The sequence below is a fragment of the Symphalangus syndactylus genome, chromosome X, assembly GCF_028878055.3.
Source record: "Symphalangus syndactylus isolate Jambi chromosome X, NHGRI_mSymSyn1-v2.1_pri, whole genome shotgun sequence".
NCBI lineage: Eukaryota > Metazoa > Chordata > Mammalia > Primates > Hylobatidae > Symphalangus > Symphalangus syndactylus.
The window spans coordinates 80,278,074-80,294,874 of NC_072447.2; the positions used below are offsets into that span (position 1 = coordinate 80,278,074).

The 16,801-nt window shown below is 39.7% G+C and overlaps 1 protein-coding gene across 5 annotated transcripts in view; it reads right to left on the reverse strand.

Moving 5' to 3' along the window:
• Positions 1 to 1,202: 1,202 nt before the first annotated feature.
• Positions 1,203 to 16,801, reverse strand: part of PHKA1 (phosphorylase kinase regulatory subunit alpha 1) — a 139,400-nt gene continuing 123,801 nt past the window's right edge. For all 5 annotated transcript variants that reach the window (XM_055268708.2, XM_063634348.1, XM_055268710.2 and 2 more), the window contains 3 exons: positions 8,621 to 8,674; positions 6,770 to 6,970; positions 1,203 to 3,505 (listed from right to left, as the gene is read on the reverse strand). In XM_055268708.2, coding sequence (XP_055124683.1) covers positions 3,332 to 3,505; positions 6,770 to 6,970; positions 8,621 to 8,674 — 429 coding nt within the window. In that variant the 3' untranslated portion in view covers positions 1,203 to 3,331. The remainder of the gene's footprint in view (positions 3,506 to 6,769; positions 6,971 to 8,620; positions 8,675 to 16,801) is intronic.

Here is a 16,801-nt window from a genome sequence, read left to right on the forward strand (position 1 = left end):
GAAGCTCATTTCACTATCTGTCCAGTGACACTTCAACTGTCTTCAACTGACCCTTGTTTTCACACCACCCCCTTAATGTCATTTTCCTTGGAGAGTGTAGTTGTTGAGAATGTGAACTCTAGAGTCAGACGGCATGGGTTCAAATTCCAGCTCTATCACTTATTAGATGATTGATTTGGGGCAATTTACTTAAACCCTCAGTGCCTCAGTTCGCTTACTTGTAAGATGGAGATGGCAGTATCTATCTTACACGGCAGTTGTGAAGATAAAATGGCTCACGCTAAGTGCCTATATAACAATGGCATTTGGTATGTGCTCAAATATTGGTTATTTAAGAGCCATTATGCCAAATATTTCTTTTTTTTTTTTTTTTTTTTTTTTTGAGAAGGAGTCTCGCTCTGTCGCCCAGGCTGGAGTGCAGTGGCGCGATCTCGGCTCACTGCAAGCTCCGCCTCCCGGGTTCACGCCATTCACCTGCCTCAGCCTCTCCCAGTAGCTGGGACTACAGGCGCCCGCCACCACGCCCGGCTAATTTTTTGTATTTTTTAGTAGAGACGGGGTTTCACCGTGGTCTCGATCTCCTGACCTCATGATCTGCCCGCCTCGGCCTCCCAAAGTGCTGGGATTACAAGCGTGAGCCACCGCGCCTGGCCTATGCCAAATATTTCTATATTTGGTGGGGAAGGGAGTTTCCCCCTACTGTCATCCTTACCCCCATACCACTACTGCACAAGTACTACTAGTGGTTTAAGTTCTTGGGTTTTTGGCTTAGCCTTAAAAGAAACCACACATCTGCTAAATACAGGGTGACCATATCTTTCAAACTGAGACATTTTTTGAGAGTGACACAGTGCTATTGATAATTATGCCAGTAAAACAGGCATAAATGGGGGCTGTCCTGGACAAACCAACACCTGAGGTTACTCAAGTTAAAAAGGAAATGGAGACTACATGTGGAAAATAATCTCCACTGCATTCCAGCCTGGGCGATAGAGCAAGACTCCGTCTTAAAAAAAAAAGAAAAGAAAATGTTCCCTACAGATGTCAATAAGCCTGCTTAATAATATTAATATTATTCTACTTCAACCCAATGAATGAGCTTTGACTGTACTGTATAATTAAGCAGAGTATGTAGAATAAAGCCGTGAAATAAACTCTGATCACAAAAACACATGTAAAGATTTGCACACTGGCACCAGACATGATTTAATTGGAAATTTTATTTATTCTATTTTCAAAACATAAGTGCTTAGCAAAGTCTAACATGTCTTTTTATTACCACACACCTAAAATGAACAAAATACAAGTAGAGTTTTCTTAAAAGTTGCTTTAAAAGTTAAATACCACTGTATGGGGACCATAATGACACAATTTTGTAAACTCAGAGAAATGCAGCCCTTCGACTCAGTTCAGGCGAATGAGTGTGGGAAGGAGTGGATCTTTCACCTGTGGCACTACAGATATACTCCCTGAGATTGGGGTACACTTACAACCAGTGAAAAGACAAATAGTTTCAGAACAGGTTGTAAACTTTCTTTAAAAGTGACCAGAAAATAATGTAGTCAGAAAGCTACCTACTGTGTGTTTCCATTTGCTCTGAGAGAAGTGCTGAAAAGGTTTGCTGTCCTCTTTGTTTCTACTATCTGTATTCTATCACCCTACTATATACTTACTTATTCATTATATTCATAAGATTGTCACTGGTTCTGCAAGAATTGTTTAGAGAGTCTCTCATCCCCACCCTCACCATTCCCATTATTAGGGAAAAACCTTAGAAATCCAAGATAAAGGATGGGGTTGAAGTAGGAAGTTATCTAAGTGCAAACAGGGAAGTTAGCAGAGTCTCTGCACAATTCAGAAGAAGGACAGTTAGGAGAAACATTTGTCAAGCAAGGCTACCTACATATGGGACGAAGGAAGAGGACTGAAGCTATTCTTCCACCAACCTGTGTGTGTCAGTCTGAGTCCACAGTCACACCCCCTCTCTCACATGCAACATTCTTACTCAGTCCATCAAATGTAGACACAGATTGATATACAGACACATCAAAACTGCTTACATTCAGAAAAATTCCCATGTATGCTTATACACACACACACAAAAATATGTGTCTTTATAAGAAATAGACACACGCCCACAGATACCATGATATACAGGGATATGCATACTAGAATTAGGAAGTGAAGATATATATATGAAAGAGTTTAAGAATAGATGGGGGGCGGGGTGTCAGGGAGTTGAGTTGGATGCGGTAGAAAGTAGGTGAATGAGACAGAGACCAAGAGCACATGAAAAGAATGCTAAGTAGAGCAGCCATAGACTGGACTGCTGTATTTATCTTTGCCGAATACAGAGGCTTCAAATTATTGTCTGTGTTGTGTATTGGCCCGTTTTTCAAAGGCAGGGATTAGGCACATAAGGCTACCTTCAGGGAACTAAGCCCCCTCTGATTCCCTCTCTGTTCCCTATGTATAAGACATTGTCCAGGCATCGTGTCTTCTTTCCCTTCCTCTCTGGAATTGGGCTCCGGGCTCCATTTCTCTGGGTTATTCTGCACTTTCTGCTGCAAATACAACTCTGAGTACCAACAATCTTTATAAAACGTGATTTCAAGTGTTAGTTCAGAAATTCTTAAATATGCACGCTGTACTTGCATTTTTTTGATATTTCACCAAAGTGAGAGAGGCATTATATGTGCAGACACAGAGAGGGCAACAGTAGAGACAATGATTCTACACAGAAACAATTTTAAATTATCACTCAGTGTGAAGCAACCTGTAAGTAAAGAAGAAAACCATGATCCAGTACTCTCTTTTCCTAAGAAAAGGCACGTAGACTAGGTAATTCTAATTTATAGCAGCATAAATATTTAACAATTTAGAGTTTACTCATTTGAAATAATGTCCCAAAGTACCCACCACTCATATACACAATAAAATCACAAATAAGAAAAACCAAGCTTTAGGAATAAGTTATTAACACTTGCTCCCCAAACAGGAGTTAGAAAACTATGTTGGTAACAGATCTAGAGAAAAAAACACATGCAAACTTTTATGAATGATGAAAGAAATAAAGCCAATCATGAAAGGCCTGGTTGAGTGTTCATTATACTCATAAGATTGTCACTGGTTCTGCAAGGTGAGCCTCCAGGTAAGTGCTCTCTTCTTCTAAAGTAGTTAGTTCATCGAAAAAGTTCTCTCTTCTTGGGAAGGATGGGACAGAAAGGGGCAGGGTCGGAGTGATTAGGCAATAACATTTTAGTTCCATGCACAATCAACCGAGGCAGGGACCAGCTGTCAAAAGGCTCCCAGAAGCCAGGAACCAAAGCCCTCATTGCATGGCACAGATGCTGTGGGGCAGGAACTCCTGCACGTAGGTGGCGGCTGCCTTGCAGAGGTAGGTCATGGTGCCAAACCTGCCACTGGGTGCACTGTCATACAGAAGAGTACAGATGCCAGATGCGGGATCCTTTGCCAACATGGTATCATCTGCACCGAGGGTTTTCTGTTTGGTTTTTAAGGGTAGAAGAAGAACACAGGGGAAAGGAAAAATTACTAATCCTACTAAGTAAAGTCCTGAGTAGTATAATTCAGAACCTCCTCCCCAACATCAATTAGTTGGGCCCTAGACTGTTTATCCAGGAAGAAATAGGTTTATGGACAAAAGGGTGAATATGAGTTTGTATACAGGCACTTTTCACTAGGTCCCCAAATCATGTGAATTATTTAAAAATTATTAATTGTTTAGAATTTTCCCCATTATGATCAATTTCTAAAAGTTAAATATAATCATTAATCTATTGAGTCATACCTATTAATAGACAAATGTTAACACAAATCACCCTAGTAGAGCTTTGGTCTGACTCCTTCTAGTACTACTCATTTCAGCTTGTATTCTTTTATCCTGCATTTGATCACAATTTCTTTCTAAGGCGACTTAATTCAAATAGACTAAGTTTTCTGAGGCTAGAGGTCTATGCCTAAAAGGGAACGCATTTTTAGATACATGGACTGACAGCAATCCATAATTTTTAAAATTAGAATTGTCCTAGAAAGCCCTGGATACTTTTCTTTTTCCTTTTATTATTATTATACTTTAAGTTTTAGGGTACATGCACACAACGTGCAGGTTTGTTACATATGTATACATGTGCCATGTTGGTGTGCTGCACCCATTAACTCATCATTTAGCATTAGGTATATCTTCTAATGCTATCCCTCCCCTCTCCCCCCACCCCACAACATGCCCCGGTGTGTGATGTTCCCTTTCCTGTGTCCATGTGTTCTCATTGTTCAATTCCCACCTATGAGTGAGAACATGCAGTGTTTGGTTTTTGGTCCTTGTGATAGTTTGCTGAGAGTGATGGTTTCTAGCTTCATCTATGTCCCTACAAAGGACATGAACTCATCATTTTTTGTGGCTGCATAGTATTCCACGGTGTATATGTGCCACATTTTCTTAATCCAGTCTATCGTTGTTGGACATTTAGGTTGGTTCCAAGTCTCTGCTATTGTGAATAGTGCCGCTACAAACGTATGTGTGCATGTGTCTTTATAGCAGCATGATTTATAGTCCTTTGGGTATATACGCAGTAATGGGATGACTGGGTCAAATGGTATTTCTAGTTCTAGATCCCTGAGGAATCGCCACACTGACTTCCACAGTGGTTGAACTAGTTTACAGTCCCACCAACAGTGTAAAAGTGTTCCTATTTCTCCACATCCTCTCCAGCAACTGTTGTTTCCTGACTTTTTAATGATCACCATTCTAACTGGTGTGAGATGGTATCTCATTGTGGTTTTGATTTGCATTTCTCTGATGGCCAGTGATGATGAGCATTTTTTCATGTGTTTTTTTTGGCTGCATAAATGTCTTCTTTTGAGAAGTGTCTGTTCATATCCTTTGCCCACTTGTTGATGGGGTTGTTTGTTTTATTCTTGTAAATTTGTTTGAGTTCATTGTAGATTCTGGATATTAGCCCTTTGTCAGATGAGTAGGTTGCAAAAATTTTCTCCCATTCTGTAGGTTGCCTGTTCACTCTGATGGTAGTTTCTTTTGCTGTGCAGAAGCTCTTTAGTTTAATTAGATCCCATTTGTCAATTTTGGCTTTTGTTGCCATTGCTTTTGGTGTTTTAGACATGAAGTCCTTGCCCATGCCTATGTCCTGAATGGTATTGCCTAGGTTTTCTTCTAGGGTTTTTATGGTTTTAGGTCTAACATGTAAGTCTTTAATCCATCTTAAATTAATTTTGTATAAGGTGTGAGGCAGGGATCCAGTTTCAGCTTTCTACATATGGCTAGCCAGTTTTCCCGGCACCATTTATTAAATAGGGAATCCTTTCCCCATTTCTTGTTTTTGTCAGGTTTGTCAAAGATCAGATAGTTGTAGATAAGCAGCATTATTTCTGAGGGATCTGTTCTGTTCCATTGGTCTATATCTCTGTTTTGGTACCAGTACCATGCTGTTTTGGTTACTGTAGCCTTGTAGTATAGTTTGAAGTCAGGTAGCATGATGCCTCTGGCTTTGTTTTTTTGGCTTAGGATTGACTCGGCAACGTGGGCTCTTTTTTGGTTCCATATGAACTTTAAAGTAGTTTTATCGAATTCTGTGAAGAAAGTCATTGGTAGCTTGATGGGGATGGCATTGAATCTATAAATTACCTTGGGCAGTATGGCCATTTTCATCATATTGATTCTTCCTACCTATGAGCATGGAGTGTTCTTCCATTTGTTTGTATCCTCTTTTATGTCATTGAGCAGTGGTTTGTAGTTCTCCTTGAAGAGGTCCTTCACATCCCTTGTAAGTTGGATTCCTAGGTATTTTATTCTCTTTGAAGCAATTGTGAATGCGAGTTCACTCATGATTTAGCTCTCTGTTTGTCTGTTATTGGTGTATAAGAATGCTTGTGATTTTTGTACATTGATTTTGTATCCTGAGACTTTGCTGAAGTTGCTTATCAGCTTGAGATTTTGGGCTGACACGATGGGGTTTTCTAGATACACAATCATGTCATCTGCAAATAGGGACAATTTTGACTTCCTCTTTTCCTAACTGAATACCCTTTATTTCCTTCTCCTGCCTGACTGCCCTGGCCAGAACTTCCAACACTATCACATCTCTTCCCAGTGGCTAACAGAATGAAAATACCTATTATATGTTTTGAAAATTTTCTTACTGCCAACAGTGCCTGTCCTTCACTTATGTGCTCCTACTGTTAATACAGGCAACATTTGGGACACTTTCAATAGTTTGTATTTTTGAATGTGGATAATTTCCTGGAAGAAGATTTATTAAGAAAATAAGAAAAATGTAGGAATAAAAGTTTCACTTTCTTATTTTCCTATCGGTGAGTAGCAAAAGCAAAGCAAAACTAAAACCAAATCTCTTTTCCTGAATAGTTCAGAAAGGATATGCCATCCAATAGTTTCTTATTAAGTCCTTAAAACTACAAAATGCATTGTGGTCAGAAATTTGAAATGTGATGCTAATAGTATGCTTCAGGGCCTTTCAGGGAAAAGCATAAAGCCTCCTGAGTTTCAGGCAACTTTACCCTCTAACACAAACCAAAAACACATGGTGAAAGACAGAGATCTTCCTGCAGCCTACTTCTTTTGCAAACAGAGCTCAGAGCCACTACAAAGGGGGCTCAGAAAAGAAGTATGAGGAAGAGGGCACAAAAAAGTGACTGTGGCTCCTCAAAGACCTCTGAATGTCATCAGGTTAGAGTAAAAACATTTCTCTATTGAGAAAACAATAGGTTTGCCTACCTGTTCTTGAAGGAACAAGTCATTGGCAATATGCACTATTTTTTCCACAGCAATGATGCTTCCGATGCTATGAATTTCAATATCTGCCAGCATGGTGAGGACAAGGATGGCTTCAACCAGCAGCTGGCGGTACTCTGGCTGAGGTACACGATTCAGGACAGACTCCACATGAACAGAGAATTTAATCTCACCTGGAGTCATCTGTGATAGAGAAAAAGAAAATCACTCCCTAAGAGTCCATCATCCAAGAAACATCAATCACCTGCTCTGAAAGGCAGTAAAAACACTATAGCCATAAGCATTGATTCAGCCCCCTTCAAAATAACTGAGTGAGTAAACTGCTTCAAGATTTTTGGAGGGCAATCTGGCAATGCATAACAAGAGCTATAAGAGTGTCCATGCCCTCTAACCCATAATCTTATTTCTGAGAGTGCATCCTAAGATAGTAATTCAAAAGAGGAAGAAAGCTTCATATAGAAGAGTACTTATAGTAGCTTTAGTCACAAGTGTAAAACTAGAGGTAACTTAAGCATGGGAATGGCATATCATGGCATAGCAACTTCATGAGTTTTTACATGACTGTTTATTAAAATCTGATGACTGTAAATAAAGGAAAAACTGAGGTAAAACTTAAAATTGTATGTATAATACATAAAAATTAGAATTATGTAAAACATCCGTATACTATTAGATTAAAAAGGGCATTAATAAATGTAAAGTTATTTTGGGGTGAAGGGGACTGAGAAGTATGCTTTGGTAAACTTGTATTGAGTATATCCTCTAGGGAGGCAATGTAGATTTGGAGTATAAAGACTTGGGTTCAAGTCTTATCTTTGTTAGTTACTAGTTATACAACCTTAGACAATTAATCTCTAAATTTGTTTCCTTATCCATAAATTAGGAATGATAATTCCTTCTTTGCCTATTTTACATAATGGTGTTTAAGACCAAATTTAAAAATGTAAAAATAATGTTTGAAGACTCTCAAAGGTACTTTTCAGGTATGTATTATTAATTATATGAACATTTCACTCTTGCGTAAAGGTAGAGAAAAGACAAATGGGGGACACGGCATTCTTGATTAGAGAAAAGGCCTGTAGGCAATAGTGAAGCCCTGAAGCATAACATTAGCTTTCTGTACCTGTCCCCCAAGATACTATCTGCAACAACCCCAGCATTTTTGAGAACTTTCTACTATTGAATATTACTACTTCAATCATGCTAACACTAGCTCCTTTGTTGACTGTGTGTAAAAGCTAGTTTTTATAATTTCTGTGTAATTTGGACAAAAAGGAAAATATAAAAGCATCTGATAATCTATGTCTGTGGTTCATGGTAATATTTTCCAACCATGGTTATATATCAGAATCATTCTACAGATTAAAAAAAATACAGATGCTCACGTCCCATCCGTGGAGATTCTAATCCACTAAATTGGAAATTGGAACCCAGGTTACCCCAACATATAGTTGTAGCTAACAACCACTGGTTTATGTTCTAATGGTCTATAAACATCCTACTAGAGAAAGGTGGGAATGTGAAGGACGGGAGACATGAGAAGTCATGCATTCGTAGAATTTGATCCCTCTGCCTTGTCTAACCCTCACAACACTCACATAAGCCAGCCTAACTTAATCAACCATTAAAAGTATTTGTCTTCATATAAAGTAATCCATACGTATTCTATAATATTCTCTTTCAATTAAAAAAATTCTCTTTTCTTCAAATGCATTTCATGTTCAGTTGATTTATAAAAGCATAGATCTGTCACTTTGAAAAATAAGTGATCACTGGGATACTTTAGCCAGAAAAGTTATCAGTCACATAAATGTGCAAGAAAGAGACTCTTACCTCTCTAGTGGTAGAAGAAGGAAGGACAAATCCTTCCACAGAAAGTCCGTGACACTGCAAAAGAGAAAAAAACCGTATCACCAAAAACCATATCACCAAGGATAGACAAACAACGGGCAGGCTGTAAGGAGACACTGTATTTCTAAGTGTGCTTCATGTGGTATATGCTGAGTAATTACAGACTAGGCAAGGGGCTCTGCAGTCCAAGTGCCCTTGCCATGGGGTTGTGATTCCTAAGTGCCAAGATGCAGGATTGGACTATAGGAGACCTAAGGTTCATCCTCTACTTAGGGAAATGGAATGAGTAGGAAAGCTCTATCTTTTGGGATAGACTAGTCCCAAATATTCAGAGACTATCTGGAAAGATATCATACTAGGTCGCACGGCCATCACAAAAAGGCCTTGGAAAACAATTTTAGGCCATAGGAAAAAACTCAAGACATGCATTTATTTATTTACTTATTTTTTAGTGAGCAAAAGTTTTCTTTTTTTTTTAAATCCTTGTTTTTTTTATTATTATACTTTAAGTTCTAGGGTACATATGCACAACGTGCAGGTTTGTTACATATGTATACATGTGCCATGTGGGTGTACTGCACCCATTAACTCGCCATTTACATTAGGTATATCTCCTAATGCTATCCCTCCCCCCTCCCCCCACCCCACAACAGGCCCCAGTGTGTGATGTTCCCCATCCTGTGTCCAAGTGTTCCCATTGTTCAATTCCCACCTATGAGTGAGAACACGCGGTGTTTGGTTTTCTGTCCTTGTGATAGTTTGGTGAGCAAAAGTTTTATTTACGGCCGGGCGCGGTGGCTCACGCTTATAATCCCAGCACTTTGGGAGGCCGAGGCGGGTGGATCACGAGGTCAGGAGATCAAGACCACAGTGAAACCCCGTCTCTACTAAAAATACAAAAAAATTAGCCGGGCGTGGTGGCGGGCGCCTGTAGTCCCAGCTACTCGGAGAGGCTGAGGCAGGAGAATGGCGTGAACCTGGGAGGCGGAGCTTGCAGTGAGCCGAGATTGCGCCACTGCACTCCAGCCTGGGCGACAGAGCGAGACTCCATCTCAAAAAAAAAAAAAAAAAAAAAAAAGTTTTATTTACACAGTGTATCCATAAACAGATACATATATTCTTATACAATTAATTTCCAAAAATGTGTAAGAAATTACTGTAATTTGTTAATAAACCAAAACACATATTAAAATGAAGGGATTTTAGATAATTCATTTTGTGGTGTTCTCAGTACAAATGGTGCACACCTGATTTGAAACATATAAAAAGTATAAACTACGGCAGTCCAAAATGCAAGTATTAATTTCATGGCATTCCAACAGCTATACAATTTGTTTAACTCAACATGTATGCTTTTCACAAAATTCTATAAGAATTTTTTCATCTGTGGATGTAGAGTTTGGATCACTTTTCAGAAATGGCAAGTATACATTTTGCCATGTTATGATTGATTAATAAAAAAGATGTTTATAAAAAACCTTGGGTCTCCATTCCAAGATGGCCAAATAGGAACAGCTCCAGTCTGCAGCTCCCAGTGTGATCAATGCAGAAGAGAGGTGATTTTTGCATTTCCAACTGAGGTACCTGGTTCATCTCATTAGGACTGGTTGGACAGTGGGTGCAGCCCACGGAGGGTGAGCCAAAACAGGGTGGGGCACCACCTCACCCGGGAAGTGCAAGGGGTTGGGGGATTTCCTTTTCCTAGCCAAGGGAAACCGTGACAGACTGTACTTGGAAAATCGAGACACTTCCCAAATACTGCACTTTTCCAGTGGTCTTAGCAAATGGCACACCAGGAGATTATATCCCACACCTGGCTCGCCAGGTCCCGTGCCCACAGAGCCTTGCCCACTGCTAGCGCAGCAGTCTGAGATCGAACTGCAAGGCAGCAGCCTGGCTGGTGGAGGGGTGTCCGCCATTGCTGAGGCATGAGTAGGTAAACAAAGCTGCCTGGGAAGCTCCAACTGGGTGGAGCCCACCTCAGCTCAGCAAGGCCTGTTGCCTCTGTACATTCCACCTCTGGGGGCACGGCATAGCTGAACAAAAGGCAGCAGAAACTTCTGCAGACTTGAACACCCCTGTCTGAGAGCTCTCAAGAGAGCGGTAGTTCTCCCAGCACAGTGTCTGAGCTCAGAGAAAGGACAGACTGCCTCCTCAAGTGGGTCCCTGACCCCTGTGTAGCTTAACTGGAAGCCACCTCCTAGTAGGGGCCGAATGACACCGCATACAGGCAGGTGCCCCCTGAGACGAAGCTTCCAGAGGAAGGATCAGGCAGCAGTATTTGCTGTTCTGTAGCCTCTGCTGGTGATAACCAGGCAAAAAGGGTCTGGAGTGGGCCTCCAGCAAACTCCAACAGACCTGCAGCTGAGAGACCTGACTGCGAGAAGGAAAACTAACAAACAGAAGGGAATAGCATCGACATCAACAGAAAAGATATCCACACCAAAAGCCCATCTGTAGGTCACCAACATCAAAGACCAAAGGTAGATAAAACCATAAAGATGGGGACAAACCAGAGTGGAAAAGCTGAAAATTCTAAAACCCAGAACACCTCTTCTCCTCCAAAGGATCGCAGCTCCTCACCAGCAACGGAACAAAGCTGGATGGAGAATGACTTTGACAAGCTGACAGAAGTAGGCTTCAGAAGGTTGGTAACAACAAACTTCTCTGAGCTAAAGGAGGATGTTTGAACCCATCACAAGGAAGCTAAAAACCTTGAAAAAAGATTAGATGAATGGCTAACTAGAATAAACAGCGTAGAGAAGACCTTAAATGACCTGATGGAGCTGAAAATCACGGCACGAGAACTACATGACGCACGCACAAGCTTCAGTAGCCAATTCAATCAAGCGGAAGAAAGGATACCAGTGACTGAAGATCAAATTAATGAAATAAAGCAAAAAGTTTAGAGAAAAATAGAGTAAAAAGAAATGAACAAAGCCTCCAAGAAATATGGGACTATGTGAAAAGACCAAACCTACGTTTGAGTGGTGTACCTGAAAGTGACAGGGAGAATGGAACCAAGTTGGAAAACACTCTGCAGGATATTTTCCAGGAGAAGTTCCCAAAACTAGCAAGGCAGGCCAACATTCAAATTCAGGAAATAAAGAGAACACCACAAGATACTTCTCAAAAAGAGCAACCACAAGACACATAATTGTCAGATTCACCAAGGTTGAAATGGAGGAAAAAAATGTTAAGGGCAGCCAGAGAGAAAGGTTGGGTTACCCACAAAGGGAAGCCCATCAAACTAAGAGCTGATCTCTCGGCAGAAACTCTACAAGCCAGAAGAGAGTGGGGGCCAATATTCAACATTCTTAAAGAAAAGAAATTTCAACCCAGAATTTCATATCCAGCCAAACTAAGCTTCAAAAGTGAAGGAGAAATAAAATACTTTACAGACAAGCAAAAGGCTGAGAGATTTTGTCACCAACAGGCCTGCCTTACGAGAGCTCCTGAAGGAAGCAATAAACATGGAAAGGAAAAGCCAGTACCAGCCACTGCAAAAACATGCCAAATTGTAAAGACTATCAATGCTAGGAAGAAACTGCATCAACTAACGAGCAAAATTACTAGCTAATATCATAATGACAGGATCAAATTCACACATAACAATATTAACCTTAATGTAAATGGGCTAAATGCCCCAATTAAAAGACACAGACTGGAAAATTGGATAAAGAGTCAAGACCCATCAGTGTGCTATATTCAGGAAACCCATCTCATGTGCAGAGACACACATAGGCTCAAAATAAAGGGATGGAAGAAGATCTACCAAGCAAATGGAAAGCAAAAAAAAGCAGGGGTTCCAATCCTAGTATCTGATAAAACAGACTTTAAACAAACAAAGATCAAAAGAGACAAAGAAGGCCATTATATAATGGTAAAGGGATCAATTCAACAAGAAGAGCTAACTATCCTAATATATATGCATCGAATACAGGCGCACCCAGATTCATAAAGCAAGTCCTTAGAGACCTAGAAAGAGACTCAGACTCCCACACAATAATAATAGGAGACTTTAACACCCCACTGTCAATATTAGACAGATCAACGAGACAGAAGGTTAACAAGGATATCCAGGACTTGAACTCAGCTCTGCACCAAGCAGACCTAATAGACATCTACAGAACTCTCCACCCCAAACCAACGGAATATACATTCTTGTCAGCACCGCATGGCACTTATTCTAAAATTGACCACATAGTTGGAAGCAAAGCACTTCTCAGCAAATGTAAAAGAACAGAAATCACAACAAACTGTCTCTCAGACCACAGTCCAATCAAATTAGAACTCAGGATTAATATACTAACTCAATACTGCACAACTACATGGAAACTGAACAACCTGCTCCCGAATGAATACTGGGTACATAACGACATGAAGGTAGAAATAAAGATGTTCTTTGAAACCAATGAGAACAAAGACACAACATACCAGAATCTCCGGGACACATTAAAGCAGTGTGTAGAGGGAAATTTATAGCACTAAATGCCCATAAGAAAAAGCAGGAAAGATCTAAAATTGACACCCTAACATCACAATTAAAACAACTAGAGAAGCAAGAGCAAACAAATTCAAAAGCTAGCAGAAGGTAAGAAATAACTAAGATCAGAACAGAATTGAAGGAGACAGAGACACAAAAAACCCTTCAAAAGACCAATGAATCCAGGAGCTGGTTTTTTGAAAAGATCAACAAAATTGATAGACCGCTAGCAACACTAATAAAGAAGAAAAGAGAGAAGAATCAAATAGACACAATAAAAAATGATAAAGGGGATATCGCCACCGATCCCACAGAAATACAAAATACCATCGCAAGGACAAAAAACCAAACACCGCATGTTCTCACTCATGGGTGGGAATTGAACAATGAGAACTCATGGACACAGGAAGGGGAACATCACGCTCCGGGGACTGTTGTGGGGTGGGGGGAGGGGGGAGGGGGGAGGGACAGCATTAGGAGATACACCTAATGCTAAATGACGAATTAATGGGTGCAGGAAATCAACATGGCACATGGATACATATGTAACAAACCTGCACATTGTGCACATGTACCCTAAAACCCTAAAGTATAATAAAAAAAAAAAAAAAAAAAGAAGGTTGTTTATTAAAAAGATCTATCAACATTAAAAAAAAAAAAAAAAAAAAAGAAATACAAAATACCATCAGAGAATACTATAAACACTTCTATGCAAATAAACTAGAAAATCTAGAAGAAATGGATAAATTCCTGGACACACACACCCTCCCAAGACTAAACCAGGAAGAAACTGAATCTCTGAATAGACCAATAACAGGTTCTGAAATTGAGGCAATAATTAATAGCCTACCAACCAAAAAAAAGTCCAGGACCAGACGGATTCACAGCTGAATTCTACCAGAGGTACAAAGAGGAGCTGGTACCATTCCTTCTGAACTATTCCAATCAATAGAAAAAGAGGGAATCCTCTCTAACTCATTTTATGAGGCCAGCATCATCCTGATACCAAAGCCTGGCAGAGACATAACAAAAAGAAGAGAATATTAGACAAATATCCCTGATGAACATCAATGGGAAAATCCTCAGTAAAATACTGGCAAACCAAATCCAGCAGCACATCAAAAAGCTTATCAACCACGATCGAGTCGGCTTTATCCCTGGGATGCAAGGCTGCTTCAACATATGCAAATCAATAAAAGTAATCCATCACATAAACAGAACCATCGACAAAAACCACCTGATTATCTCAATAGATGCAGAAAAGGCCTTCGACAAAATTCAAAAGCCCTTTATGCTAAAAACTCTCGATAAACTAGGTACTGATGGAACATATCTCAAAATAATAAGAGCTATTTAAGACAAACCCACAGCCAATATCATACTGAATGGGCAAAAATTGGAAGCATTGCCTTTGAAAATTGGCACAAGACAGGGATGCCCTCTCTCACCACTCCTATTCAACATAGTGCTGGAAGTTCTGGCCACGGCAATCAGACAAGAGAAAGAAATAAAGGGTATTCAATTAGGAAAAGAGGAAGTCAAATTGTCCCTGTTTGCACATGACATGATTGTATGTTTAGAAAACCTCATCGTCTAAACCCAAAATCTCCTTAAGCTGATAAGCAACTTCAGCAAAGTCTCAGGATACAAAATCAATGTGCAAAAATCACAAGCATTCTTATACACCAATAATAAACAGAGATCCAAATCATGAGTGAACTTCCATTCACAATTGCTACTAAGAGAATAAAATACCTAGGAATCCAACGTACAAGGGATATGAAGTACCTCTTCAAGGAGAACTACAAACCACTGCTCAAGGAAATAAGAGAGGACACAAACAAATTGAAGAACATTTCATGCTCATGGATAGGAAGAATCAATATCATGAAAATGGCCATACTGCTCAAGATAATTTATAGATTCAGGGCCATCCCCATCAAGCTACCAATGACTTTCTTCACAGAATTGGAAAAAAACTACTTTAACGTTCATATGGAACCAAAAAAGAGCCTGCATTGCCAAGTCAATCCTAAGAAAAAGAACAAAGCTGGAGGCATCATGCTACCTGACTTCAAACTATACTACAAGGCTACAGTAACCAAAACAGCATGGTACTGGTACCAAAACAGAGATATAGACCAATGGAACAGAAGAGAGGCCTCAGAAATAACACTACACACCTACAACCATCTGATCTTTGACAAACCTGACAAAAACAAGAAATGGCGAAAGGATTCCCTATTTAATAAATGGTCCTGGGAAAACTGGCTAGCCATATGTAGAAAGCTGAAACTGGATCCCTTCTTTACACCTCATACAAAAATTAATTCAAGATGGATTAAAGATTTAATGTTAGACCTAAAGCCATAAAAACCCTAGAAGAAAACCTAGGCAATAGGCATGTGCAAGGACTTCATGACTAAAACACCAAAAGCAATTGCAACAAAAGCCAAAATAGACAAATGGGATCTAATTAAACTAAGAGCTTCTGCATAGCAAAGGAAACTACCATCAGAGTGCACAGGCAACCTACAGAATGGGAGAAAATTTTTGCAATCTACCCATCTGACAAAGGGCTAATATCCAGAATCTACAAAGAACTTAAACAAATTTACAAGAAAAAATCAAACAACCACATCAAAAAGTGGGCAAAGGATATGAACAGACACTTCTCAAAAGAAGACATTTATGCAGCCAACAGACACGTGAAAAAATGCTCATCATCACTGGTCATCAGAGAAATGCAAACCAAAACCACAATGAGATACCATCTCACACCAGTTAGAATGGTGATCATTAAAAAGTCAGGAAACAACAAATGTTGGAGAGGATATGGAGAAATAGGAACACTTTTACACTGTTGGTGGGAGTGTAAACTAGTTCAACCATTGTGGAAGACAGTGTGGTGATTCCTCAAGGATCTAGAGCTAGAAATACCATTTGACCCAGCAATCCCATTACTAGGTATATACCCAAAGTATTACAAATCATGCTACTATAAAGATACATGCACACGTATGTTTATTGCGGCACTATTCACAATAGGAAAGACTTGGAACCAGTGCAAATGCCCGTCAATGATAGACTGGATTAAGAAAATGTGGCCCATATATACCATGGAATACTATGCAGCCATAAAAAAGCATGAGTTCATGTCTTTTGCAGGGACATAGATGAAGCTGGAAACCATCATTCTCAGCAAACTATCACAAGGACAGAAAACCAAACACCATATGTTCTCACTCCTAGGTGGGAATTGAACAATGAGAACACTTGGTCACAGGGTGGGGAACATCACACACCAGGCCTGTCGTGGGGTGGAGGGTGGGGGGAGGGATAGCACTGGGAGAAATACCTAATGTAAATGACAGGTTGATGGGTGCAGTGGGCCAGCATGGCACATGTATACCTATGTAACGAGCCTGCACATTGTGCTCATGTACCCTAGAACTTAAAGTATAATAAAAGAAAAAGAAAAAAAAACCTTTACAGAATTTAAAGAGTATTCACACAAATCAAATTTGCCATTCCTAGCACACCAATACTTTTAGAATTTTAAAGTCATTTATAGAACTGGCTATTGTTCCATATTACAGTATTCAACAAAACTATGTGTTACTGGGTATAACTCTAAATATCTTTATAACAATGCTTTCAGAAATGCCAATTTTAAT